Source organism: Emiliania huxleyi (genome assembly GCF_000372725.1).
Source record: "Emiliania huxleyi CCMP1516 unplaced genomic scaffold EMIHUscaffold_262, whole genome shotgun sequence".
NCBI lineage: Eukaryota > Haptophyta > Isochrysidales > Noelaerhabdaceae > Emiliania > Emiliania huxleyi.
The window spans coordinates 1-21,708 of NW_005200073.1; the positions used below are offsets into that span (position 1 = coordinate 1).

Here is a 21,708-nt window from a genome sequence, read left to right on the forward strand (position 1 = left end):
GGTACCATGCACGTCCAAACGGCGAGAGTCGTCCACGCCATCCGCACTTTGGCTCGAGAGGGTGGCTCCGAGCGGCTCGTCGAGAGCGTCGCGTGGGGCGAGACGCCCGCTGACCCCGAGAGCCCGCCACGCGATATAGGTAGGTAGGAGAACCTACAGCTACACTGTACAGTGTGAACGTGAGGCCCGTGTCTGGCGAGTGTGAATTCACGGCAGAGTGGTTGGCCGACGTGCGCTTCGCGGACGGCCCCGAGAAGATCGCGGGTCACATGGCGCACGAGGCAGGGCCGGGCTGGCTCGAGCGGCAGCGGCGCGAGGCCGGCGACGACCTCGCGCTCGCTCTTGCGCGTGAGGCCACCAGGGCGGCAGCGGCGGTGCCCACGGCTCTCCTCGCCAAGCCGAGCGGGTCTGGCCCGGGGGAGCAGCCTCTGGCGGCGTGGATAGCTGCCGCAGGAGTCGCCCTCGCCGCCCTTGCTGCGCTCGCGGTCGTCCAAATTGCGAGGGCGTGGCGCCGCGCGAGCTCTGCTCCCACGCAGCCGCTCGCTCCAGCGCGGGTCGAGTCGAGCTACGTCGGCCTGGCCGCACGACACGCTTAGGCTTCCACACACACAGACCTCACAGCACGCAGGTCTGGGGCCCCTAGTGATGTCCACTCCCTAAAAAAAAAATGGTAAAAGGAACAGGTCCTATGTTGTGTGCGTGCTCTTGGTCCGGGGTTGTGCTTTTGGTGAGATAGGCTCCCCAGCCGCCCGGCGCGGGGCTCCACGACTATACGTCCTGCACGGTGGCAGCGCTCGCACCGAGCGCTAGCAGCGGATCTGGGTCAATCACAGCTTCTGCTTTGTGGAAGCGCGAGAAGGCATAGTCCGTGGCATGAGAAGAAGGCATCTCGTACATAGTAGCCTCCCCTTCAATCGCTCCCTCTCCCATCGCCGAGGTCGTGAACTCGCCCGTCTTGGGGTAATCGTCTAGCAGGCCATACCGTGGCGCAGCCGAGGCGAAGGATTGTCCGATGATTCCATGCGGCAGTGATCGCGTGGCGGCGTCACCCCTTGCACTAAAGCTGACATCGACGCGGTGCTTTGGGCCTGAGATCCAAGAGTAGACGTGGTTGCCCCGCACAGTGATGGTCCAGTTGCCGAGGTTGAAGGTGGCGTGGGAGAAGGCCATCTCAATTCTAAGGTCACCACATTGCTTGAACCCAGACCTTCCGAACTGGAAGTGGCGGTGCTTGCATGTCCCGTTGATGACGTTCCACCCCCAGTTCTCGTCGTTCAGCGAGTGGGCAAAGAAGGAGGCGCGGGCGGGAGCGGAGATGTTTGAGGAGCTAGCGACGATATGCGCCTCGGTGAGGAAGCTGCCATGGACGATGAGCTTGCCGCCGTGTAGCCGGAACGATGCGTCTTCAGTCTTGACGTTGACGGTCAGGCGTGGGGCGGAGAAGAAGTTGTAGTATGCTCCGTTGCGTCCCCGAAAGTCAGCCTGACCGCCGTGCGCGAAGTAGATATGAGGATCCTGACGAACCAAAGCGTCGGGTATGCTGTCGCCGTCTGCGTCCGGGTCGACGTTGTCGGTCGCGCCATCGCTGTCTGCGTCGCTCGTGTTGGACTCCTCTGCGTCGGGGATGCCGTCGCTGTCTGCATCGCCCGTGCCCTCCTCCGCGTCAGGCGCGCCGTCGCTGTCTGCATCGCCCGTGCCCTCCTCCGCGTCAGGCGCGCCGTCGCTGTCTGCGTCGCTGGTGTCCTCCTCTGCGTCGGGTGTGCTGTCGCCGTCTGCGTCCGGGTCGACGTTGTCGGTCGCGCCGTCGCTGTCTGCGTCGCTCGTGTTGGACTCCTCTGCGTCGGGGATGCCGTCGCTGTCTGCATCGTCAACAGGCGGCGGCGCCGGTGGCGGCGACGGCGGCGGGGAGTGAATGCACGGGCAGTCCTCCGGCCACCGAGCTGTCGCTCCGTAGGTCGGATTCTCGGCAACATTGTTGTAGCGCGTGCCGTCGGGGCACAAGGCGTACTCGCACGCAGCCGACCCTGCCCGCAGATCTCGAGTCGGCGATGAAGGCTCGGTATGGCGCCGAGCTCGCCAAGAACCTGCTGCAGATGCTCGAGGGGCACGACGCGCTGCTCGCCCTGACAAAGATCGCCTGCGAGCCGACGCCGGATCAGGCTGCGATGGACGACGTCGCCTACCGGCATGGCCTTGCCGGTGCGACGCAACTCTGGACCTTCGCTCCCCGTCCCTTTGTCACCTCCCCCCCCCCCCCCCCGCAGCGTGCACATGCATGGCAGTCCGCGGATGAATCGAGCTGGACGAACATCTGGAACGTGATCCTCGCTGCCGGCACTTGGTACATCAAAAAGTACGCGCCACCCGCCCCCCTCCCCGGCACGCGCGCGCCCCCTCCCGCCCACCCTCCCCGGTCTCACTACTCGGCCTCGGCGCGCGCGATAGGCACGGCAACCTCGGCAAGTTCTCCACGGCCAAGCTGGAGGCGCTGGGCTGGGACGCGAAGCAGATCTGCCGCACGTGCGTCAACTGGCAGACGCCGATGGGGCGCGAGCTCCAGAAGAGGGTCATGCGGCGAGCGAAGAACGGCGTCACGGGCGCCGACGGCGAGGACCTGCCGACGACGTCGCACTGGCAGGGCTACACCGGCTCGGGTGCCGAGCAGCTGCTGCGGAGGCTGTACTGCAAGCACGTGTCGAACTTCTCGGCGGGCAAGAGGTCGGCGTCGCGCCTCTCCGAGCTGGGCCGCGTCAAGTGCAAGTTGCCGGTCTCCCAGGCGCCGCCAGACGTCGGGTCGCGGCTCCCCGATGGCCAGCTGTACAGCTGCCTGGGCCTCTACCGGTCCCTGTTCATGGGGCGCGTGGCCATCGGCACGCTCTACCGTATCGACGGCACGTGCGCCGTGAGACCGGCCAAGGAGGTCCGCGTGCGGCCGTCTGCTGCCGGCCAGCCGGGGCACAGATTTTTTTTGAACTACTTTGGGGGAAGCACGCCACATGTGGGGCTAGTATGTCGTTTAGGGGGGGTGTCCGCGGCCCGGGAGTATTTTTGTACGCGCGGAGGCGGCCGGGGGCGGCCCCTGGGCGCCGAATGGCCACTTAAAAAAGAAATAACTCGCCTGGAAGCCGCGCACGGTCGCGCTATTCTCCATGGGATCCACGCGGTTCCATGCGCACGTGTGTTCGGTGTTTGTGGACTCACCCTGATACATAAGTCAGGGGGGCAGGTGTCACCCATCTTGGCGTGCAAAAGGAGTCCCGATGAGACGCCTTGGCGTGCAAGGCCTGAGGGACGCATATACATGGCGGTATCCGCGGGCTTCTTCGCGCCGAGCGCTTCGTGGCTCGCGTGGGGTGTTCTGCCCATCGCCGCGATCGCCACGAGCGTGTTGCGCCGCAGTTCGACGAAGGAGGCCCGCGCGTCTACGGCCACGCTCGCGCTCATCGCGCTCGTCGTCGGTCCCGCGCGTGCTGTTCAGCCGCAACGGATGATTACGCACGAAGGGCTGCTGCCGGGCGAGCTGAGCGCCCTGCCACCGTGGCTGTCGGCGCTCGGCGTCTCCCTGGTCGGTCACCGAAAGGCGCAGCACATGGTGCGGGGAATGTCAAAGGTGACGGCCATCAGCACGCTGGGCGTCACGGTGAACGTGACGGCTCTTGCCAAGGACGACACCATCGGGCGCCTCCAGGACGAGTTTGCAAACCGCCGTGACGCCTGGGGACGCGATTGCGGGGAATGCGACGACTATGGAATTCGCCATCTCACCTCACCCACGCCTCTCGTCCTTGACGTCGGCGGAAACATTGGCTTTATCTCCTCTCTCATCGCACATGTGCACCCCAAGTCGCAAGTCATCGCCTTCGAGCCCTCACCAGTCACCTACTTCATCCTCCGCATCAACCTCTGGCTCAACGGCGTCCATGTGCTTACATCGGAAGAGCTCCAGGGGCGCCCGAAGATCGGAGGCGTATACCCAGTCTTTGGCGGGTTGGGAGCCAGTCGGGCGCCGTTCGAGTGGGTCAAAGTCTCAGGCGGTGCGCTCGCTAAGAGCCAGAACGTGATGACAAGGTTCGGCAAGTCAGGCGACGTGCCCGCCTACCATTGGGACAGTTTCATGGAGTTGCATGGCCTCACGTCTCGTACCTTCGACTTGGTCAAGCTCGATTGTGAATGCTGCGAGTATCGCCTAGTGCCGCAGGTTAGCAAGTGGATCACGAACAGATCATTGGTCAAGCGCCTTGCAGGCGAGCTGCATGGTTGCCGCGCCGCGGTCGGCGAGACGGAAACGCTGTCTCTCCTCCGCTCCCGAGGGTGCCGATTCCATCCTCGGAATTTCCTTGCAACGGACGAGGAGAGGATCGAGATGGCGACCCTTGAGAAAGATGGAAAGAAACGGGAGAGGTTGGCGGAGTTACAGCGACGGGTGGCCACGGGAAATTTCCATGGGACGGCGGATCTCGCCCTGTCTTGCCATGGGGACACTGGCTACTTGCCCCCTCCTTAAAGTCGAGCTTCACAGAATGCCTCTCTTGTGCTGGGCTACTCCCGTCCTCAGCGCGCTCTTCTCCAGGTGTGGCAGCCACCTTCCTCTCTTGTGCTGGGCTGTTCCCGTCCTCAGCGCTCTTCTCCAGGTGTGGCAGCCACCTTCCTCTCTTGTGCTGGGCTGTTCCCGTCCTCAGCGCTCTTCTCCAGGTGTGGACCTTCTCCCTCTCTTGCGCTTGGCTCCCGTCCTCAGCGCAGCGCGGAGGGCGGCAGGGAGGGTGCGCTGGCGCCTCTAGACCGGTGTCACTAATCGTGTGTTCATGTGTCTCTCGCCATGTGTCACTCGGGTCCGATTCTTAGCTCCCCGCGAGTGTTTGTCCGGTCTCGGGTTGTGCGCGTATACGTGTACATGTATGTACAGGGGTCGCGCTCTCAAGAGGAAACTCGAAAGCAGCCGGGGGCGTGGCACATCGCCGTCGCCGTCGCCGTCGCCGTCACCCTCTCCGACATAGCCAGGTGGGGTTTTCTTTTGGTGTGCTAGTCCGCGCCAGTCCGCGCCCTTGTCGTGCCTGCGTGCTGTGATAGCGATGCTAGAATTCTTTTGGAGGACCTGTGTCGAGCCTGTCTGCTGTGAGATAGTAGTGTTTTGGTTAAATAGTTAGAGGCTGCGCAGGCCTCCCCCGGTATTTTATTGGTCGATACGAGTAGAGCCGCATATTATGAGCTAGCTGCTGCCGGGGCGCGTCCCGGCTCCCGCGCGCGTGTGTGGGGGGCCCCCGCCCCCCCCCCCCCCCCGCGCTGAGCGCTGTCAACGGTGGGCCACCTCTCGGCTCACGCCGCTGAACCAAGCACCTAACTGCATGCGTGGCGGCGCCCGCGGCGCAATCCGAGTACCGAGAAAGAGATAGGAAAAAGAGAGTGTGCCCACAGCCCCTTGGAGTGGGAAGGCTTCCTAACCCCTTGAAGATCCCCAGGAGTGGAGCGAAAAAAAACAAGCGAGTGGTGTGCACAGCCACAGGCTGTGTGCGCACACCCCGGCCGGGACGGTGAAAAGGTCGCCAAGCACCGCTCAACGGCGAAGGGGAAGGCGGTGGCCGCTGCCGTGAAGCGCGAGACACACACACACACACACACACACACACACACACACACACACACACACACACACACACACACACACACACACACACACACACACACACACCGCTCACCCACGCGCACTGGGCCTTGCACTTTGAATGCCGTGGGGCTCCTGTCGTCAGACGTGGAGACGCGAGGGTTGCCCCCCCTTGCCCCACCACCTCGTGTGTGTGGAGAAGTTTACCTTACCTTACCTAGGCGCGAGGCGGTGGCAGCGGTGGTGCGGATAGCGGGATTGACAGGGGAGGCGGCGGCCACGAGCGGAGCGGCGGCGAGAGCGCTCTCCGAGAGGGGGGCGGCGGCGAGGCGCCGGCGAGCGAGAGGCGCCCGCGCCATCAGAGGGACGCCGCCGCGAGATGGAGGGCGGCGGTGACGGAGGCGAGGGGCGAGGCGGCGGCGGCGGCGGCGGCGGCGAGAACGGCGGCACCGAGTTTGTCTCGGTGAGCGGAGCGGCGGCGGGAGGAGGAGCAGCGGGCGCTCGCTCGCTGTTGCGCTGTTTTGAGCCTGGGATCCCATGCCACTGCGACCGGCGTGCCCGGGAACGGAGATCGCGCGCGCGCCGCATTCACGACGCGCGCGCGATCTTCGCGGAGTCGGGTCCACAGAGGGAAGCGGTCTTTTCGGCCGACGTCCAGCGGCGCGCAAGGAAGCAGGCGCAGCGCCGGCGGTGTCGCGCTGCATGGGCCAGCAGGGTGCAGTGGCGAGGGGCGGCGGGCTCGGACGTCCACCGAGTGTTCCGCACGGTAAAAGGCGAAGATCTTGTGATTTCTTTGTATCTTCCATAATAAAATGAACTCGGGGGTACGGCAGGCGGCACAGACGGGGCACAAACGCCAGGCTACAAAGACGGGGAGGCACGTAGTGACGCAGGGGAGTCTGGTGATTTCCGACAGTGTTAGGGCGGGCGGATCCACTTTGTATTCGGCACACTCGCTCACGAATCGAACACGAAGCAACGTAAGAAGACATTCGAATAAGCGGTAAGATCGGCGCTAAACAGGCGATAAACGCAATTTAAATTTATTTCTAGGGCAGTAAATTCATACTTAGGCCCCCGCATCCCTCCCTGGCTGCTGGCTGCTGGATTCGACCTTTTTACGGGGTAAGGTATGGTGTCGTCCCGGCCAAAAGGGTGGGGGGGTATGGATCTGCTGTCTCGCTTCTCTCGCTGTGACCGCATCTGGGGGCCTGCGCCGACCTCCTCGCTTCGCCAGCGCTGCCTATGACTGCGGCACGCACGTCGGCTCGCCGCCCGCGTCGCCCGCGGCGGGCCCGCATAGCGCGCCGCTCGTCGGGGGAGTGCCAAGGAGGTTGAGGAGTACAGGCTGCCTCGCTCAGACCGCCGCCGACGCGGCGCGGGGCCGCTGTCGGCGCTGCTGCCGAGCTCCTGCGCTGTGGGCTTCGCCATCGTGTCCTGAGTACGTCGCCGACGCCACCTGCCGCTCGCCGCTGCCTTGGACTTCCCTGCCATCAGGCAAACACACACACACACACACACACACACACACACACACACACACACACACACACACACACACACACACACACACACACACACACACACACACACTATTAATAATCGGGTAATAATTATTAATTATTAATCATCGGGCGCGGGCGCGGCGCGGCGGCGAGCGGCGCGAGGAGGCGGCGCGGCGAGGCAGCGGGCGACGCAGTGCGGGGCGGCGCGGCGGCGGGTGGTATAATTGTTTATTAATTCATTAATAATGAATTAATAATTGTCGTGCAGTTCGACGACCACTTCTTCCATCTTCTCCGTCAATTTCTGTCCTCTCCCCACCTCACAGTCGAGGAACTCGGAGGTCGCCTTCCCGATCTGTGTCTCACACTCCTCTAGTAACGCTTTCCGTCTGTCGCTGTTGGAGAGGTCCGGCGTGTCAATCTTTTGTAAGAGGCGGCTGAGGCATTCTCCTGTGTCCAGAATCCCTTCCCCCCCCACTTCCTTGTGTATGCCGTTTTCAACGTTCCGCTCCATTTTCGGACCGCGTGCGTGATCCGTCTCCACCTTGCTATCTTCCATCGCAGTCTCTCCCTCTGCGACATGGGGGGTCGTCCCCGTCGTTGGGTGTCCCGCTGCCCGCCCCCCCCTCGGTCCTCCCCCTCCTCGTCCGCCTCGTCGGTCTGTCCGCCCTTATCCCCTTCCTTCGGCACACGCCTCCCTACCGGCGGCAACTGGCAGGTATTCTTTTGGAGCGCCACCAACTCATGCTCACGTAAACGCACAACCCCGGGCCCCGAAATCGCACAGTGATGACAGTGACATGCAACACGGGGTCCCAGGGAAGGCGAGCAAAAACCTTATCGCGCGCGCTAGACGCCGACTCGGAGGCCGCACCGGTCGGGCGCGCAGCCGGAGAGAGAGGGAGGCGCTCAATCGCCGAACTCGGCGAGCGCCTCCAGCGTCTCCGCTTCGTACGCACCCTCCTCCCAGCAATTGAGCGCCTCCTCCACCCCCGCGCCCGCGCCCGCAGCGTCCGTGCCCGCGAGGATGGCAGCGACGCGCTCCTTCTGCCGAGCGTTCGCCTCCGCCTTCGCCTCCTGGGCGTCCGCCTCCATGACCCGCACCACCTGCTCCCTCCACACGGCGACCCGCCCGGCCAGCTGGAGGTAAGCGTCCGACGACAGCAGGAGCGCCCTCCCGGCCGCCCGCGAATCGGCGCGCGCGCGCCCCGACTTCTGCTGCGCGTTGCGCCTGGCCCTGCTCGACCGTTGCGGCCGCAGCTCCAGCACGACGTACGTGTGGCGTTGCGGGCCAGGCTCGCGGTACACCGGCACCCCGTCCTCGTCCGCGTATCCAGGCTCGCCGGGACGGGCCTCGCTCCAGGCTGTGACCAGCCCGGAGGCTTTCAGCTCCTCCCCGATCTCCTCGCCCTCAGCAACGAGCTCCGCCCGCCGTCGGGCCGCGCGCTTGGCCCGGAATGCCACCGCCTCCGCCGCCGCCGCCGCCTCCTCCTCCGCCGCCGCCTGAAGCGCCGCCTCGGCATCTCTGCCGGGCGATGCCGCCACCGCAGCAGTAGCAGAAGCAGCAGCATGCTCACCGTCTGTACCAGTCGCCGCTGCTCCTCCCACGGCGCGGCAGCGCTGCTGACGGCGCTCTCGCTCTCGCCTCCGCCCCAGATGGCTGTCCGAGGCGTCGGCTGCAGCGGCGCATGCCCGCAACGAGGTCAACGATTGGAACGACTGCTCGCTGCTGCCTCGCCGCATCTTCTGGCGGCCGGGCGCGCCGCCGCTGCTCATCCGGCAGACAATGACCAAGGCAGACATGTGGGAGGCGTCGACTGGCGCCGCCCTCCGTCACCCAGCCGCCGGGGCCCTCTCGATGGTATTGTACAGCGCGCAAAACTTCTCTCGGTGTAGGCAGCGCGGTCTGGGGCGGCGGCATCGTGCTGAGCCGGTACATGGAGGAGCTCGGCAGCGCGTTTTGGGAGGGCAAGCGCGTCCTTGAGCTAGGCACCGGCACCGGCTTGGGGTCGGTGACCGCGACAAAGCTGGGAGCGGCGCGCGTGCTCGCGACAGACCGCGACGCAAAGGTGTTTGCGCTCGCTGCGCAGAACGCGCAGGCGAACGGCGTCGGCGGGACGGTCTCGGCGGCGTCGCTCTCCTGGGGAAGGCCGGGGCCCGAAGCGGCCGACAGCCCCCTCGCGCAATCGTGGGACGTCGCCATCGGCGCAGACGTCACGTGCGCCGCCGCCCTCGCCGCCGCTCGCCGCCGCCACTCTCGCCGCCGTCGCCCACGCCGCCGCCGCCCACGCCGCCCACGCCGCCGCCGCTCGCCCTTGTAGGTACAATCGCGACGCGTGGCCGGTGCTCTTTGAGACCATCGAGGCGGCGAGGGTACCGTGCCTGCTCTCGGCGAGCGAGCGGCGGCCGAATGAGCTCGCCAGCCTGCAGGACGCGACTAGACGAGCCGAGAGAGAAGGCTCCTCGCCTCTAGCCATAGAAGGGTGATGGGAGCGCCCCGCCCTGCGGCCTCACTGCAGCGGGATCCTGGCGGGTCTGACAGTGCACTAACCCCGTTGCACTAACCCCGTCGTCGACGTCGCCCCTCTGGTCCCTCTTGCAGGACGCGATGCGCAAGGCCGGGCTCGCGTTCGAGCTCGTCGACTCGCCGATGCGCAACGGCTACGGCGCCGACAAGGTGAAGCTCTTCTGGGTGAGGGGCCCGCAGGCCCCGACCCAAGAAGGCGCCGGCAAAGGGAGGGAAGGCATCCTTAGTGTCACAGGTGTGTGATCCGCGCGCCCGCGCGCGCTCGCGCCGCTGCTTATTTATTTTTAAAATTTTTATTTCCAAGGCCGCTCTTTTTCCGAACAAGGGAAAACGAGACCGCCCAAAACGAGCGCTCAGCGGCGCTGAGAAGGCGAGAAGGTGCCGCGAGGACGAGACCGCCCAAATAACGTAAACGACTACGAGCGCTCAGAGCTCCGCTGGGAGAAAGAAGGCGAGAAGCTTAGGGGACCCCTAGGCTTAAAAGGGTGGGCCCTGGGGCGAGCTGCTGGGCCGCCAATTCCTTAAACGGTCTTAAACGCTTAAAAGGTGCGGGGAGAGGCGGCTCACCCTTGCGCTGCTCATTTTCTCCGGCCGCCGATGTTGTTGTGAGATCAGGGTGGCAAGGTCATCTCAGGCGTGGAAATAAATAAATAAATAAAACGGACACCTCTACTAGGAGATGGGTAAAAAGGAACAGGTCCCCGCCCTGCGGTCTTTGTGCAGGGTTCTTTGTGGGTGTGGTCGGCGACTAGCCGGGGTCAACATCCTCTCCCTCTTCCGGGACAGGAGGCTCTTCGGATCGACGATATCCACAACCAATCAAGGGGGTGTGCCAGTCGACACGCTGCACATAGACAATGCAAGAGTCACCCTGGACACGTCGAGAGACATCTCGAAGGTCAAGATCCGACCAGTGCGCGACCCACGATCCGTACCGGTGTCACAGCCGGTCATGCCAATGCTATCCACTGCGCCTACAACGCTACCCTATGCAGCCGACCTGTGGCATCGACGCTACGGGCACATGCCCGCGTCGACCATGATGATGTTGCCACATGTCACGACGGGGTGTGAATTTAAGCTCACCCCGCAACAAGCCAAGCGCCATCGGGATTCGTGTAGCATATGCATGCAATCCCGAATGCGAAGGGCGCCCGAGACAAAGAAGGCGCCCCGTTTTGAGAAGTCGCGCGCCCCCGGCGAGCTTGTCCAGTCGGACCTACTCGGACCGCTCCTCGCGAGTCTAGACGGGGGGTATCGGTACCTCGCTGTTTTTGTCGACGACTTCTCGCGCTACATCATGGTATATCCGATGCGAGAAAAGGGTGAACTTGAAGTCCAGTACGCCCGATTCGAGCAAGACATGTCGGAATACTTCATCAGCCAGCGTCGCCAACTACACACTGATAATGGAGGGGAGTTCATGAGCAAGTCGCTGGCCGAATACCTCACCACGAATGAGATTAAACACACCACCAGCTCTCCCTACTCGCCGAACCAAAACGCCATCGCCGAACAGGCGATGTGGCGGCTCTGTTCGGTGGGCGATGCTGCTTGAATGCGGACTCCCTACCTGCCACTGGGCGATGGCGCTCACGCAAGCAGCGCTGCGACTCAACATCACGCCTCGACGCACGATCCGAGCCGGATCCAAAATTAAAGGCGCGAGCCCCGACCCAAGCGATGTGGCCTGGACCACCCCTTATGAACGTCTAAAAGGGCGCAAGCCGAACGTGCGCTTCCTGCGTGTGTTTGGATGCCGGGCCTGGGTACTCAACGAGCCTATCCAAAGACGTGCCAAGCTCGAGTCAATCGCAACAGAGGGATGGTGCATCGGGCCAGCGCGATACTCGCGTGGAATGGTCATTTACATCCCCGACAGCGAATCGCCCAACGACTTAACAAAAGGCAAGTACAAGATCACCCGGAACATCCGGGTAGACGAGTCGTTCACACCTAAGGGACGCGTCGTGGTGCGCGAGGCCCGAGAAGCGGCGGCAGGTGAGTCTGCTGCAGACATGAGCGGTGCAGTGCGGACGGCGGGCTCGTCCGGGTGGTGGCTAGAGATCGACGCGTGAGGCACGGGGGGCCGACGGGCCCTGATGTGGTACGCGAGCCCGAGGCGTGGTGCGCGCGAGCTGGCGAAGCGACGCACGCGAGGCTCCGAGGGGGGGCGCGGGGGTACGTGGGGAGCAGCGCGGGGGGGGGGCGCCGGGCGTTGTAGGTTTCGGAGGCTGCGGCGGCGGCGGCGGCGGCGGCGAGAGACGAGAAGGGGTGGAGAGAGCGGCGCAGTGTGTGTGCTGCTCGAGAAGCGGACGTGGGGAAGAGAGAGCGGTGAGCGTGTGTGGTGTGGTGGGGCGAGGGCGCGGCGCTCCTGAGAAGAAGAGGAGCAGCGCGCAGTCCTTACCAAGGACGCCACGCGCCTCTACGGCGTCTTCACAGCCTTGTTATTGAGAAGAAATTCCCTCCGATGGCGCTGTTCACACAAAGCACAGCCCAGGATCCGGATCGCACGCACGGACAGTCGGAAATGGACAGACAGCCCGCCCCCCCCCCCCCCCCCGAAAGGGGACAGTGAGACAGATGACAGGAGACAGGCAGGGAGCCTACTGTGTGAAATCGCGGAGCGAGGAAAATTTTATACGGAATACGTCCATTTCGGGCAATACGTATTCCGGAATACGTGTGGAATACGGCCTAAAACTGCAATTTTATACGGAATACGGCCCTTTTTGGAGGTCATGTGGAATACGTGGAATACGGATTCACACAGTAGGGCAGGGAGGCTGTCACCGCTTGTCGGGCCTCCTGCCTTTCTTCACTCTGCCGCTCTGCCGAGAAACCAAAATTTCTTTTTTATTGAGCCTGCCTTCGGGTTTGTTATGAACAAACGCAGGGTGCCAGAGACTACTGTAGTCCAGAGCGAGTCAGTCACGCGCCGGCACCCCCCCCGCGCAAGCTCCCGATCCTTCTCTTTGGCGACGCGCTGCACTTGATGGCCTCCTGGGCCATGGAGAGCGTCGGCGTAGTCCCAGGCGCTGCCAGAGCTCTCCGCCCGCACCGCGCTCCTCGGCTGTGAGGCGAGGCTGAAGGCAGCCCAAAAACTGGTGGATTTGTGTTGCTGACAGTTGAGGGCGATCCGCGGGTAACTGACGGCAGGTAAGCCGGCAGGTGGGGGGCGGGGTGTGCCGGGTGCATCCCCAAGCGGGCGAGCCGGGCCCATGCATAGTTCGCGCGCGGGGTGCGCGCGAGCATGGGAAAGACGCTCCTCCATCGTGAATGCTTACCGGCGCTTTTCGGCCGTTGGCACCATCGTTGATTGATGACTTGATTGCGCGAGACTGAAATCCCAAAACCTCTCAGCTCGAAGGGGGGCTTTATTTGTTTGGGGGGTGTTCGACCGGGCTTGGGGCTAGAGCCGCTCCTCGTCCACCTATGGGTGGGGCGGGGGACCGACGTATACATGTATTGCGCGGATGGCATCCCGGCGTGGGGAAGTAGGAGAGGAGCGGCGACCACCTGTATGCTTCCCACGAGGGCCTGCAGCTTCGGCAACGTCTCTTCCCGGCCTCGGACACCCGAGACCCGTCTGCGCTCGCCATGCCTCCGCTTCAGCCTTCACGCCTTCGGCCTCGCCCACATCGCCCTCTCCTCTCGTCTGCTCACCCGCCTCCCGTCCCTGTCTCTGCAGCCGCTCGGCCTGCGCGCAAGAACCAGTGCCACCGCTTCTACAACTCGCCAGGGGCTCTTCGACAAAAAGAAATACGTCGGGGTGGGCTACTCGCTATATACGGCGCCAAGATGTGGCATCGGCGAACACAGGCAGCAATGAGTCATCGTGCTTCATGAGAGGAAGGGTACGTCGTGCAATGAGTCATCGTGCTTCATGAGAGGAAGACGTCGTAAAAGATGCGCATAACGTGCGCGGGCCGGTATTTGGCGTAGCCGTTCCATTCGGGGTCGAGGTGCGCGTTGCGATCGAAGGCGAGCAGCAGCTCGAGCAGCGAGTCGTAGCTGTGGAAGAGCATAGCCCGCTCGCCCAGCTCCTGTATGTGCACCGCACTCGGCGCCACTCGTGCCGTTATCACGCGCTTGCCGAGCATCGCAAACTCGGCAATCGCCAGGCCAAACGTCTCGCCGCCGGAGCGGGCGTGAAGCATCGCGTCGCAGGTGCGGATGAAGTCGGCCTTGGCCGCGTCTGTCGAAGTTTTGGGCAGGAAGCGGATTCGCTCGTGCTGCGCGAACGGTGCCGTGTTGACAAAAAGGAACTCGAGGTCGGCCCGCCGTTTGACCGCCTCTACCACCGCCAGCTGAGCGAATTTGATGTCGAACGTCTCGTAGCCGCCGTACCGGCAGAGGACGGTCGTGGTCGGCGCGATGCGGAGCGCCTTACGCCGGTGCGTCTTGCCGGACGGCAGCGGCCGCACGAGGTACGGCACCACGGGCACGTGGCCGCCGTTCGACACGAAGGACGAAATCCGCGCGTAGCGATCGCCGTGAGGATGCTTGCCGGTGAATACCGCGTGGACCAGGTTGACGGCCGTCCGGGCAACGATGCCGTCGTTGCCGCCAGCCTTGTGGAGGTAAACGTGCGAGACGTTGTGCGGGCGCAGCAGCTCATCGAGTCTCTGCGTGCTCGGCCAACCTGGGAGCATCGTCACCTTGTGCTTGCCGAACCGCTCGCGGAACTTGTCCTCGTCTCCCCCTCCTGGACCGGAAATGCAGAAGAAGTGAGGCGCCGGCAGCTTGAGGAGCGTCTCGCCGTAGTCGGCGTAGTCGAACATGGCCACGCCGGTGCCGCGAAGGCACGAGCCGACAAACGCCCACGCGCGCAGCGGCGGCATCGTGCCTCTCTTGTGGCAGCGCGCCGACTGGCTGTGGCCCTCTTTGGCGCGGCGGCAGATGGGTCGCCATCTGTTCTCGGTCTTGACGGCGCTCTTCGACGGCCCTTCGGTGCGCTCCTCTGGTGGCTTGCTCATCGCGCACTCCTCGTTCGGACAGCGGCCACCGGGCCCCGGCTTGGCAGTGCCGCACGTCTTGCCGTGGTACTGCTTGCTAAGGAGTCCTGCGGCGTCTTGATAAACAAACTTTAGTGGGTGCTACAGCGTGAGCGCTGTCAGAGCGGTGTTTCGACACCGATATCGTTCGAGGAGAACGCTGATTCAAAATCCGCTGTTCACACTTCACAGGCAAGTGTGAGCGGAGCAGCTGAGTAGATACAGCGAATCCTTTGTGTTCACACCTGCAAGAGCAGGTGTGAACCGATTTCGGCCTTAGCCGTCGGTATGCCAATAGCGTGCTAGCCAAGTAGTACGCAGTTGGATTCCGAGGGTGTCCCATCACAAGTTCGGCTGTCGACAGACAAGATTGTCCCTTAGTCGACAGCACCCGCCTTTGGACGGTGCTCTGACTGGCTTTGAGAATATATTTTTTCTTTTTGGTTCGGCACGGCTTCCGCCGTCGCCTCGACTCGTACCGTCAATTAGGCAGCGCCAGCCAACGCGCAGGCGCTGCCTTCGCGCCCTCGGCACGGCGGCTCGACGCCCCTCCGCCGGGCCTCGGGCACGTGAACGCAGCCTCGCGGCTGCGGCGGCGGCAGCCAAGCTGCTCGCCTCGACATGGCTCGGGCCGGCGCCAGCGTGGCCGGCTCCATCCGCCATCGTGCCGTATTTCGCACCGTCTCACGACTCGCCCACCGACACGCTGCTCGCGCGTCGTCGTGTGTGGCGTCGAGCGGGCGCCCTCGCCGGCCGCCACGCTCCCCCCCTAGCGCTGCCTCGCAAGCAGCGCCGAGCCTCGCGGGCACGTCTCCCTGCTCGGCGCTCTCGGCACGGCCTCCGCCGTCGCCTCGACTCGTACCGTCAGCTAGGCAGAGCCAGCCAACGCGCAGGCGCTGCCTTCGCGCCCTCGGCACGGCGGCTCGACGCCCCTCCGCCGGGCCTCGGGCACGTGAACGCAGCCTCACGGCTGCAGCGGCGGCAGCCAAGCTGCTCGCTTCGACATGGCTCGGGCCGGCGCCAACGTGGGCGCCGCCATCGCCATCGTCCCGCCTTTCGCACCGTCTCACGATTCGCCCACCGACACGCTGCTCACGCGTCGTCGTGTGTGGCGTCGAGCGGGCGCCCTCGCCAGCCGCCACGCTCCCCCTAGCGCTGCCCCGCAGGCAGCGCCGCGGGTCGCTGGCACGTAGCCCCGCTCGGCGCTCTCGGCACGGCCTCCGCCGTCGCCTCGACTCGTACCGTCTGTTAGGCAGAGCCAGCCAACGCGCAGGCGCTGCCCTCGCGCCCTCGGCACGGCGGCTCGACGCCCCTCCGCCGGGCCTCGGGCACGCGAACCCAGCCTCGCGGCTGCGGCGGCGGCAGCCAGGCTGCTCGCCTCGACATGGCTCGGGCCAGCACCAGCGTGGCCGCCGCCATCCGCCATCGTTCCGTATTTCGCACCGTCTCACGATTCGCCCACCGACACGCTGCTCACGCGTCGTCGTGTGTGGCGTCGAGCGGGCGCCCTCGCCGGCCGCCAAGCTCCCCCCTAGCGCTGCCTCGCAGGCAGTGCCGAGCCTCGCGGGCACGTAGCCCCGCTCGGCGCTCTCGGCACGGCCTCCGCCGTCGCCTCGACTCGTACCGTCAATTAGGCAGCGCCAGCCAACGCGCAGGCGCTGCCCTCGCGCCCTCGGCACGGCGGCTCGACGCCCCTCCGCCGGGCCTCGGGCACGCGAACGCAGCCTCGCGGCTGCGGCGGCGGCAGCCAAGCTGCTCGCCTCGACATGGCTCGGGCCGGCGCCAACGTGGCCGCCGCCATCGCCATCGTCCCGTCTTTCTCCTACCGTCTCACGACTCGCCCACCGACACGCTGCTCGCGCGTCGTCGTGTGTGGCGTCGAGCGGGCGCCCTCGCCGGCCGCCACGCTCCCCCCTAGCGCTGCCTCGCAAGCAGCGCCGAGCCTCGCGGGCGCGTAGCCCCGCTCGGCGCCCTCAGCACGGCCTCCGCCGTCGCCTCGACTCGTACCGTCTGTTAGGCAGAGCCAGCCAACGCGCAGGCGCTGCCCTCGCGCCCTCGGCACGGCGGCTCGACGCCGCCCCTGCTGGGCCTCGGGCACGCGAACGCAGCCTCGCGGCTGCGGCGGCGGCAGCCAAGCTGCTCGCCTCGACATGGCTCGGGCCGGCGCCAACGTGGCCGCCGCCATCGCCATCGTCCCGTCTTTCTCCTACCGTCTCACGATTCGCCCACCGACACGCTGCTCGCGCGTCGTCGTGTGTTGCGTCGAGCGGGCGCCCTCGCCGGCCGCCAAGCTCCCCCCTAGCGCTGCCTCGCAAGCAGTGCCGAGCCTCGCGGGCGCGTAGCCCCGCTCGGCGCCCTCAGCACGGCCTCCGCCGTCGCCTCGACTCGTACCGTCTGTTAGGCAGAGCCAGCCAACGCGCAGGCGCTGCCCTCGCGCCCTCGGCACGGCGGCTCGACGCCGCCCCTGCTGGGCCTCGGGCACGCGAACGCAGCCTCGCGGCTGCGGCGGCGGCAGCCAAGCTGCTCGCTTCGACATGGCTCGGGCCGGCGCCATCGTGGCCGCCGCCATCGCCATCGTTCCGTCTTTCACCTGCCGTCTCACGACTCGCCCACCGACACGCCGCTCGCGCGTCGTCGTGTGTGGCGTCGAGCGGGCGCCCTCGCCGGCCGCCACGCTCCCCCCTAGCGCTGCCTCGCAGGCAGCGCCGCGCCTCGCGGGCGCGTAGCCCCGCTCGGCGCCCTCAGCACGGCCTCCGCCGTCGCCTCGACTCGTACCGTCTGTTAGGCAGAGCCAGCCAACGCGCAGGCGCTGCCCTCGCGCCCTCGGCACGGCGGCTCGACGCCGCCCCTGCCGGGCCTCGGGCACGCGAACGCAGCCTCGCGGCTGCGGCGGCGGCAGCCAAGCTGCTCGCCTCGACATGGCTCGGGCCAGCACCAGCGTGGCCGCCGCCATCGCCACCGTTCCGTATTTCGCACCGTCTCACGACTCGCCCACCGACACGCCGCTCGCGCGTCGTCGTGTGTTGCGTCGAGCGGGCGCCCTCGCCGGCCGCCACGCTCCCCCCTAGCGCTGCCTCGCAGGCAGCGCCGAGCCTCGCGGGCACGTAGCCCCGCTCGGCGGTCTCGGCACGGCTTCCGCCGTCGCCTCGACTCGTACTGTCAGCCAGGCAGAGCCAGCCAACGCGCAGGCGCTGCCTTCGCGCCCTCGGCACGGCGGCTCGACGCCCCTCCGCCGGGCCTCGGGCACGTGAACGCAGCCTCGCGGCTGCGGCGGCGGCAGCCAGGCTGCTCGCCTCGACATGGCTCGGGCCGGCGCCATCGTGGCCGCCGCCATCGCCATCGTCCCGTTTTCCACCTACCGTCTCACGACTCGCCCACCGACACGCTGCTCGCGCGTCGTCGTGTGTGGCGTCGAGCGGGCGCCCTCGCCAGCCGCCACGCCCCCCCTAGCGCTGCCTCGCAGGCAGCGCCGCGCCTCGCGGGCACGTATCCCCGTTCGGCGCCCTCAGCACGGCCTCCGCCGTCGCCTCGACTCGTACCGTCTGTTAGGCAGCGCCAGCCAACGCGCAGGCGCTGCCCTCGCGCCCTCGGCACGGCGGCTCGACGCCCCTCCGCCGGGCCTCGGGCACGCGAACGCAGCCTCACGGCTGCGGCGGCGGCAGCCAAGCTGCTCGCCTCGACATGGCTCGGGCCGGCGCCAACGTGGCCGCCGCCATCGCCATCGTCCCGTCTTTCTCCTACCGTCTCACGATTCGCCCACCGACACGCTGCTCGCGCGTCGTCGTGTGTTGCGTCGAGCGGGCGCCCTCGCCGGCCGCCAAGCTCCCCCCTAGCGCTGCCTCGCAAGCAGTGCCGAGCCTCGCGGGCGCGTAGCCCCGCTCGGCGCCCTCAGCACGGCCTCCGCCGTCGCCTCGACTCGTACCGTCTGTTAGGCAGAGCCAGCCAACGCGCAGGCGCTGCCCTCGCGCCCTCGGCACGGCGGCTCGACGCCGCCCCTGCTGGGCCTCGGGCACGCGAACGCAGCCTCGCGGCTGCGGCGGCGGCAGCCAAGCTGCTCGCTTCGACATGGCTCGGGCCGGCGCCATCGTGGCCGCCGCCATCGCCATCGTTCCGTCTTTCACCTGCCGTCTCACGACTCGCCCACCGACACGCCGCTCGCGCGTCGTCGTGTGTGGCGTCGAGCGGGCGCCCTCGCCGGCCGCCACGCTCCCCCCTAGCGCTGCCTCGCAGGCAGCGCCGAGCCTCGCGGGCGCGTAGCCCCGCTCGGCGCCCTCAGCACGGCTTCCGCCGTCGCCTCGACTCGTACCGTCTGTTAGGCAGAGCCAGCCAACGCGCAGGCGCTGCCCTCGCGCCCTCGGCACGGCGGCTCGACGCCCCTCCGCCGGGCCTCGGGCACGCGAACGCAGCCTCGCGGCTGCGGCGGCGGCAGCCAAGCTGCTCGCCTCGACATGGCTCGGGCCGGCACCAGCGTGGCCGCCGCCATCCGCCATCATCCCGTTTTCCACCTACCGTCTCACGATTCGCCCGCCGACACGCTGCTCACGCGTCGTCGTGTGTGGCGTCGAGCGGGCGCCCTCGCCGGCCGCCACGCTCCCCCCTAGCGCTGCCTCGCAGGCAGCGCCGAGCCTCGCGGGCACGTAGCCCCGCTCGGCGCTCTCGGCACGGCTTCCGCCGTCGCCCCGACTCGTACCGTCCGTTAGGCAGAGCCAGCCAACGCGCAGGCGCTGCCCTCGCGCCCTCGGCACGGCGGCTCGACGCCCCTGCCGGGCCTCGGGCACGCGAACGCAGCCTCGCGGCTGCGGCGGCGGCAGCCAAGCTGCTCGCTTCGACATGGCTCGGGCCGGCGCCATCGTGGCCGCCGCCATCGCCATCGTCCCGTTTTCCACCTACCGTCTCACGACTCGCCCACCGACACGCCGCTCGCGCGTCGTCGTGTGTGGCGTCGAGCGGGCGCCCTCGCCGGCCGCCACGCTCCCCCCTAGCGCTGCCTCGCAGGCAGCGCCGAGCCTCGCGGGCACGTAGCCCCGCTCGGCGGTCTCGGCACGGCTTCCGCCGTCGCCTCGACTCGTACTGTCAGCCAGGCAGAGCCAGCCAACGCGCAGGCGCTGCCTTCGCGCCCTCGGCACGGCGGCTCGACGCCCCTCCGCCGGGCCTCGGGCACGTGAACGCAGCCTCGCGGCTGCGGCGGCGGCAGCCAAGCTGCTCGCCTCGACATGGCTCGGGCCGGCGCCATCGTGGCCGCCGCCATCGCCATCGTCCCGTTTTCCACCTACCGTCTCACGATTCGCCCACCGACACGCTGCTCGCGCGTCGTCGTGTGTGGCGTCGAGCGGGCGCCCTCGCCAGCCGCCACGCTCCCCCTAGCGCTGCCTCGCAGGCAGCGCCGCGCCTCGCGGGCACGTAGCCTCGCTCGGCGCCCTCAGCACGGCCTCCGCCGTCGCCTCGACTCATACCGTCTGTTAGGCAGAGCCAGCCAACGCGCAGGCGCTGCCCTCGCGCCCTCGGCACGGCGGCTCGACGCCCCTCCGCCGGGCCTCGGGCACGCGAACCCAGCCTCGCGGCTGCGGCGGCGGCAGCCAGGCTGCTCGCCTCGACATGGCTCGGGCCAGCACCAGCGTGGCCGCCGCCATCGCCACCGTTCCGTATTTCGCACCGTCTCACGACTCGCCCACCGACACGTTGCTCACGCGTCGTCGTGTGTTGCGTCGAGCGGGCGCCCTCGCCGGCCGCCACGCTCCCCCCTAGCGCTGCCTCGCAGGCAGCGCCGAGCCTCGCGGGCGCGTAGCCCCGTTCGGCGCTCTCAGCACGGCTTCCGCCGTCGCCTCGACTCGTACCGTCTGTTAGGCAGAGCCAGCCAACGCGCAGGCGCTGCCCTCGCGCCCTCGGCACGGCGGCTCGACGCCCCTCCGCCGGGCCTCGGGCACGCGAACGCAGCCTCGCGGCTGCGGCGGCGGCAGCCAAGCTGCTCGCCTCGACATGGCTCGGGCCGGCACCAGCGTGGCCGCCGCCATCCGCCATCATCCCGTTTTCCACCTACCGTCTCACGATTCGCCCGCCGACACGCTGCTCACGCGTCGTCGTGTGTGGCGTCGAGCGGGCGCCCTCGCCGGCCGCCACGCTCCCCCCTAGCGCTGCCTCGCAGGCAGCGCCGAGCCTCGCGGGCACGTAGCCCCGCTCGGCGCTCTCGGCACGGCTTCCGCCGTCGCCCCGACTCGTACCGTCCGTTAGGCAGAGCCAGCCAACGCGCAGGCGCTGCCCTCGCGCCCTCGGCACGGCGGCTCGACGCCCCTGCCGGGCCTCGGGCACGCGAACGCAGCCTCGCGGCTGCGGCGGCGGCAGCCAAGCTGCTCGCTTCGACATGGCTCGGGCCGGCGCCATCGTGGCCGCCGCCATCGCCATCGTCCCGTTTTCCACCTACCGTCTCACGACTCGCCCACCGACACGCCGCTCGCGCGTCGTCGTGTGTGGCGTCGAGCGGGCGCCCTCGCCGGCCGCCACGCTCCCCCCTAGCGCTGCCTCGCAGGCAGCGCCGAGCCTCGCGGGCACGTAGCCCCGCTCGGCGCTCTCAGCACGGCTTCCTGCTGTAGCTCCTCGCTCGCCTGCGACGCCTGTGGAGTGCGCTCGTATCGGTAGAGGAGCGGCAGTGCGAGACCCGCCGCTCCTCTACCTCACGACATGAGAAAGAAGCACGAACCTTCACCTTGTGAGACCGGCAGTGGAGAGCCCCTCCCGCCTTCCCGATCTACGGGCCGCCAGTGGCGATAACGGCCGCCGCTCGGCCTCGACGGACAACCCGAGTGAAGGCGAAACGCCATATCGCCGCGACGCCGCCGACGGCCGAGGACGAGTCCGAATGGGACCGTCACTCACTCAATTTGGGGATCCTCCACGCGCTGCGCTACGCTTCGGAGTCGCTCACCCCGGGATCGCTCCTTCCCTCGCTCCGGATTGGGGAAACTCTGAGCTCCCTCCGCGTACGCTACGCTCCCTTCGGAGAGAGCCCCAGAGTCTTACCGCGCTCCGGATCCTCTTTAGCCCATCTCTGAGAGTTAGAGTGACTGGCTAGAGACGACGACGACG

The 21,708-nt window shown here is 67.1% G+C and overlaps 4 protein-coding genes across 4 annotated transcripts; 2 read left to right on the forward strand and 2 right to left on the reverse strand.

The window, feature by feature from the left end:
• Positions 1 to 2,048: 2,048 nt before the first annotated feature.
• On the forward strand, positions 2,049 to 5,023 carry EMIHUDRAFT_115708 (hypothetical protein; the record flags this gene model as incomplete). Its single annotated transcript, XM_005777284.1, has 4 exons — positions 2,049 to 2,353; positions 2,446 to 2,895; positions 3,400 to 4,198; positions 4,904 to 5,023. The coding sequence occupies 4 exons, from the start codon at positions 2,049 to 2,051 to the stop codon at positions 5,021 to 5,023; spliced, it is 1,674 nt and encodes a 557-aa protein (XP_005777341.1).
• Positions 5,024 to 8,013: 2,990 nt separating this feature from the next.
• EMIHUDRAFT_115709 (hypothetical protein) lies at positions 8,014 to 8,675 on the reverse strand (the record flags this gene model as incomplete). The annotated part of the gene is made up of 2 exons (XM_005777285.1): positions 8,014 to 8,341; positions 8,650 to 8,675. The coding sequence occupies 2 exons, from the start codon at positions 8,673 to 8,675 to the stop codon at positions 8,014 to 8,016; spliced, it is 354 nt and encodes a 117-aa protein (XP_005777342.1).
• Positions 8,676 to 9,041: 366 nt separating this feature from the next.
• On the forward strand, positions 9,042 to 9,874 carry EMIHUDRAFT_115710 (hypothetical protein; the record flags this gene model as incomplete). Its single annotated transcript, XM_005777286.1, has 3 exons — positions 9,042 to 9,322; positions 9,426 to 9,477; positions 9,707 to 9,874. 3 exons carry the CDS (start codon positions 9,042 to 9,044, stop codon positions 9,872 to 9,874), a joined length of 501 nt encoding a protein of 166 aa, XP_005777343.1.
• Positions 9,875 to 13,359: 3,485 nt separating this feature from the next.
• Positions 13,360 to 14,692, reverse strand: EMIHUDRAFT_457646 (hypothetical protein). The gene has a single exon (XM_005777287.1). It carries the CDS (start codon positions 14,608 to 14,610, stop codon positions 13,516 to 13,518), a length of 1,095 nt encoding a protein of 364 aa, XP_005777344.1. The 5' UTR covers positions 14,611 to 14,692; the 3' UTR covers positions 13,360 to 13,515.
• Positions 14,693 to 21,708: the final 7,016 nt, after the last annotated feature.

Coding starts and splice junctions, on each gene's coding strand:
- EMIHUDRAFT_457646 (XM_005777287.1), bottom strand. CDS start 14,610: ATGAGCAAGCCACCAGAGGAGCGCACCGAAGGGCCGTCGAAGAGCGCC.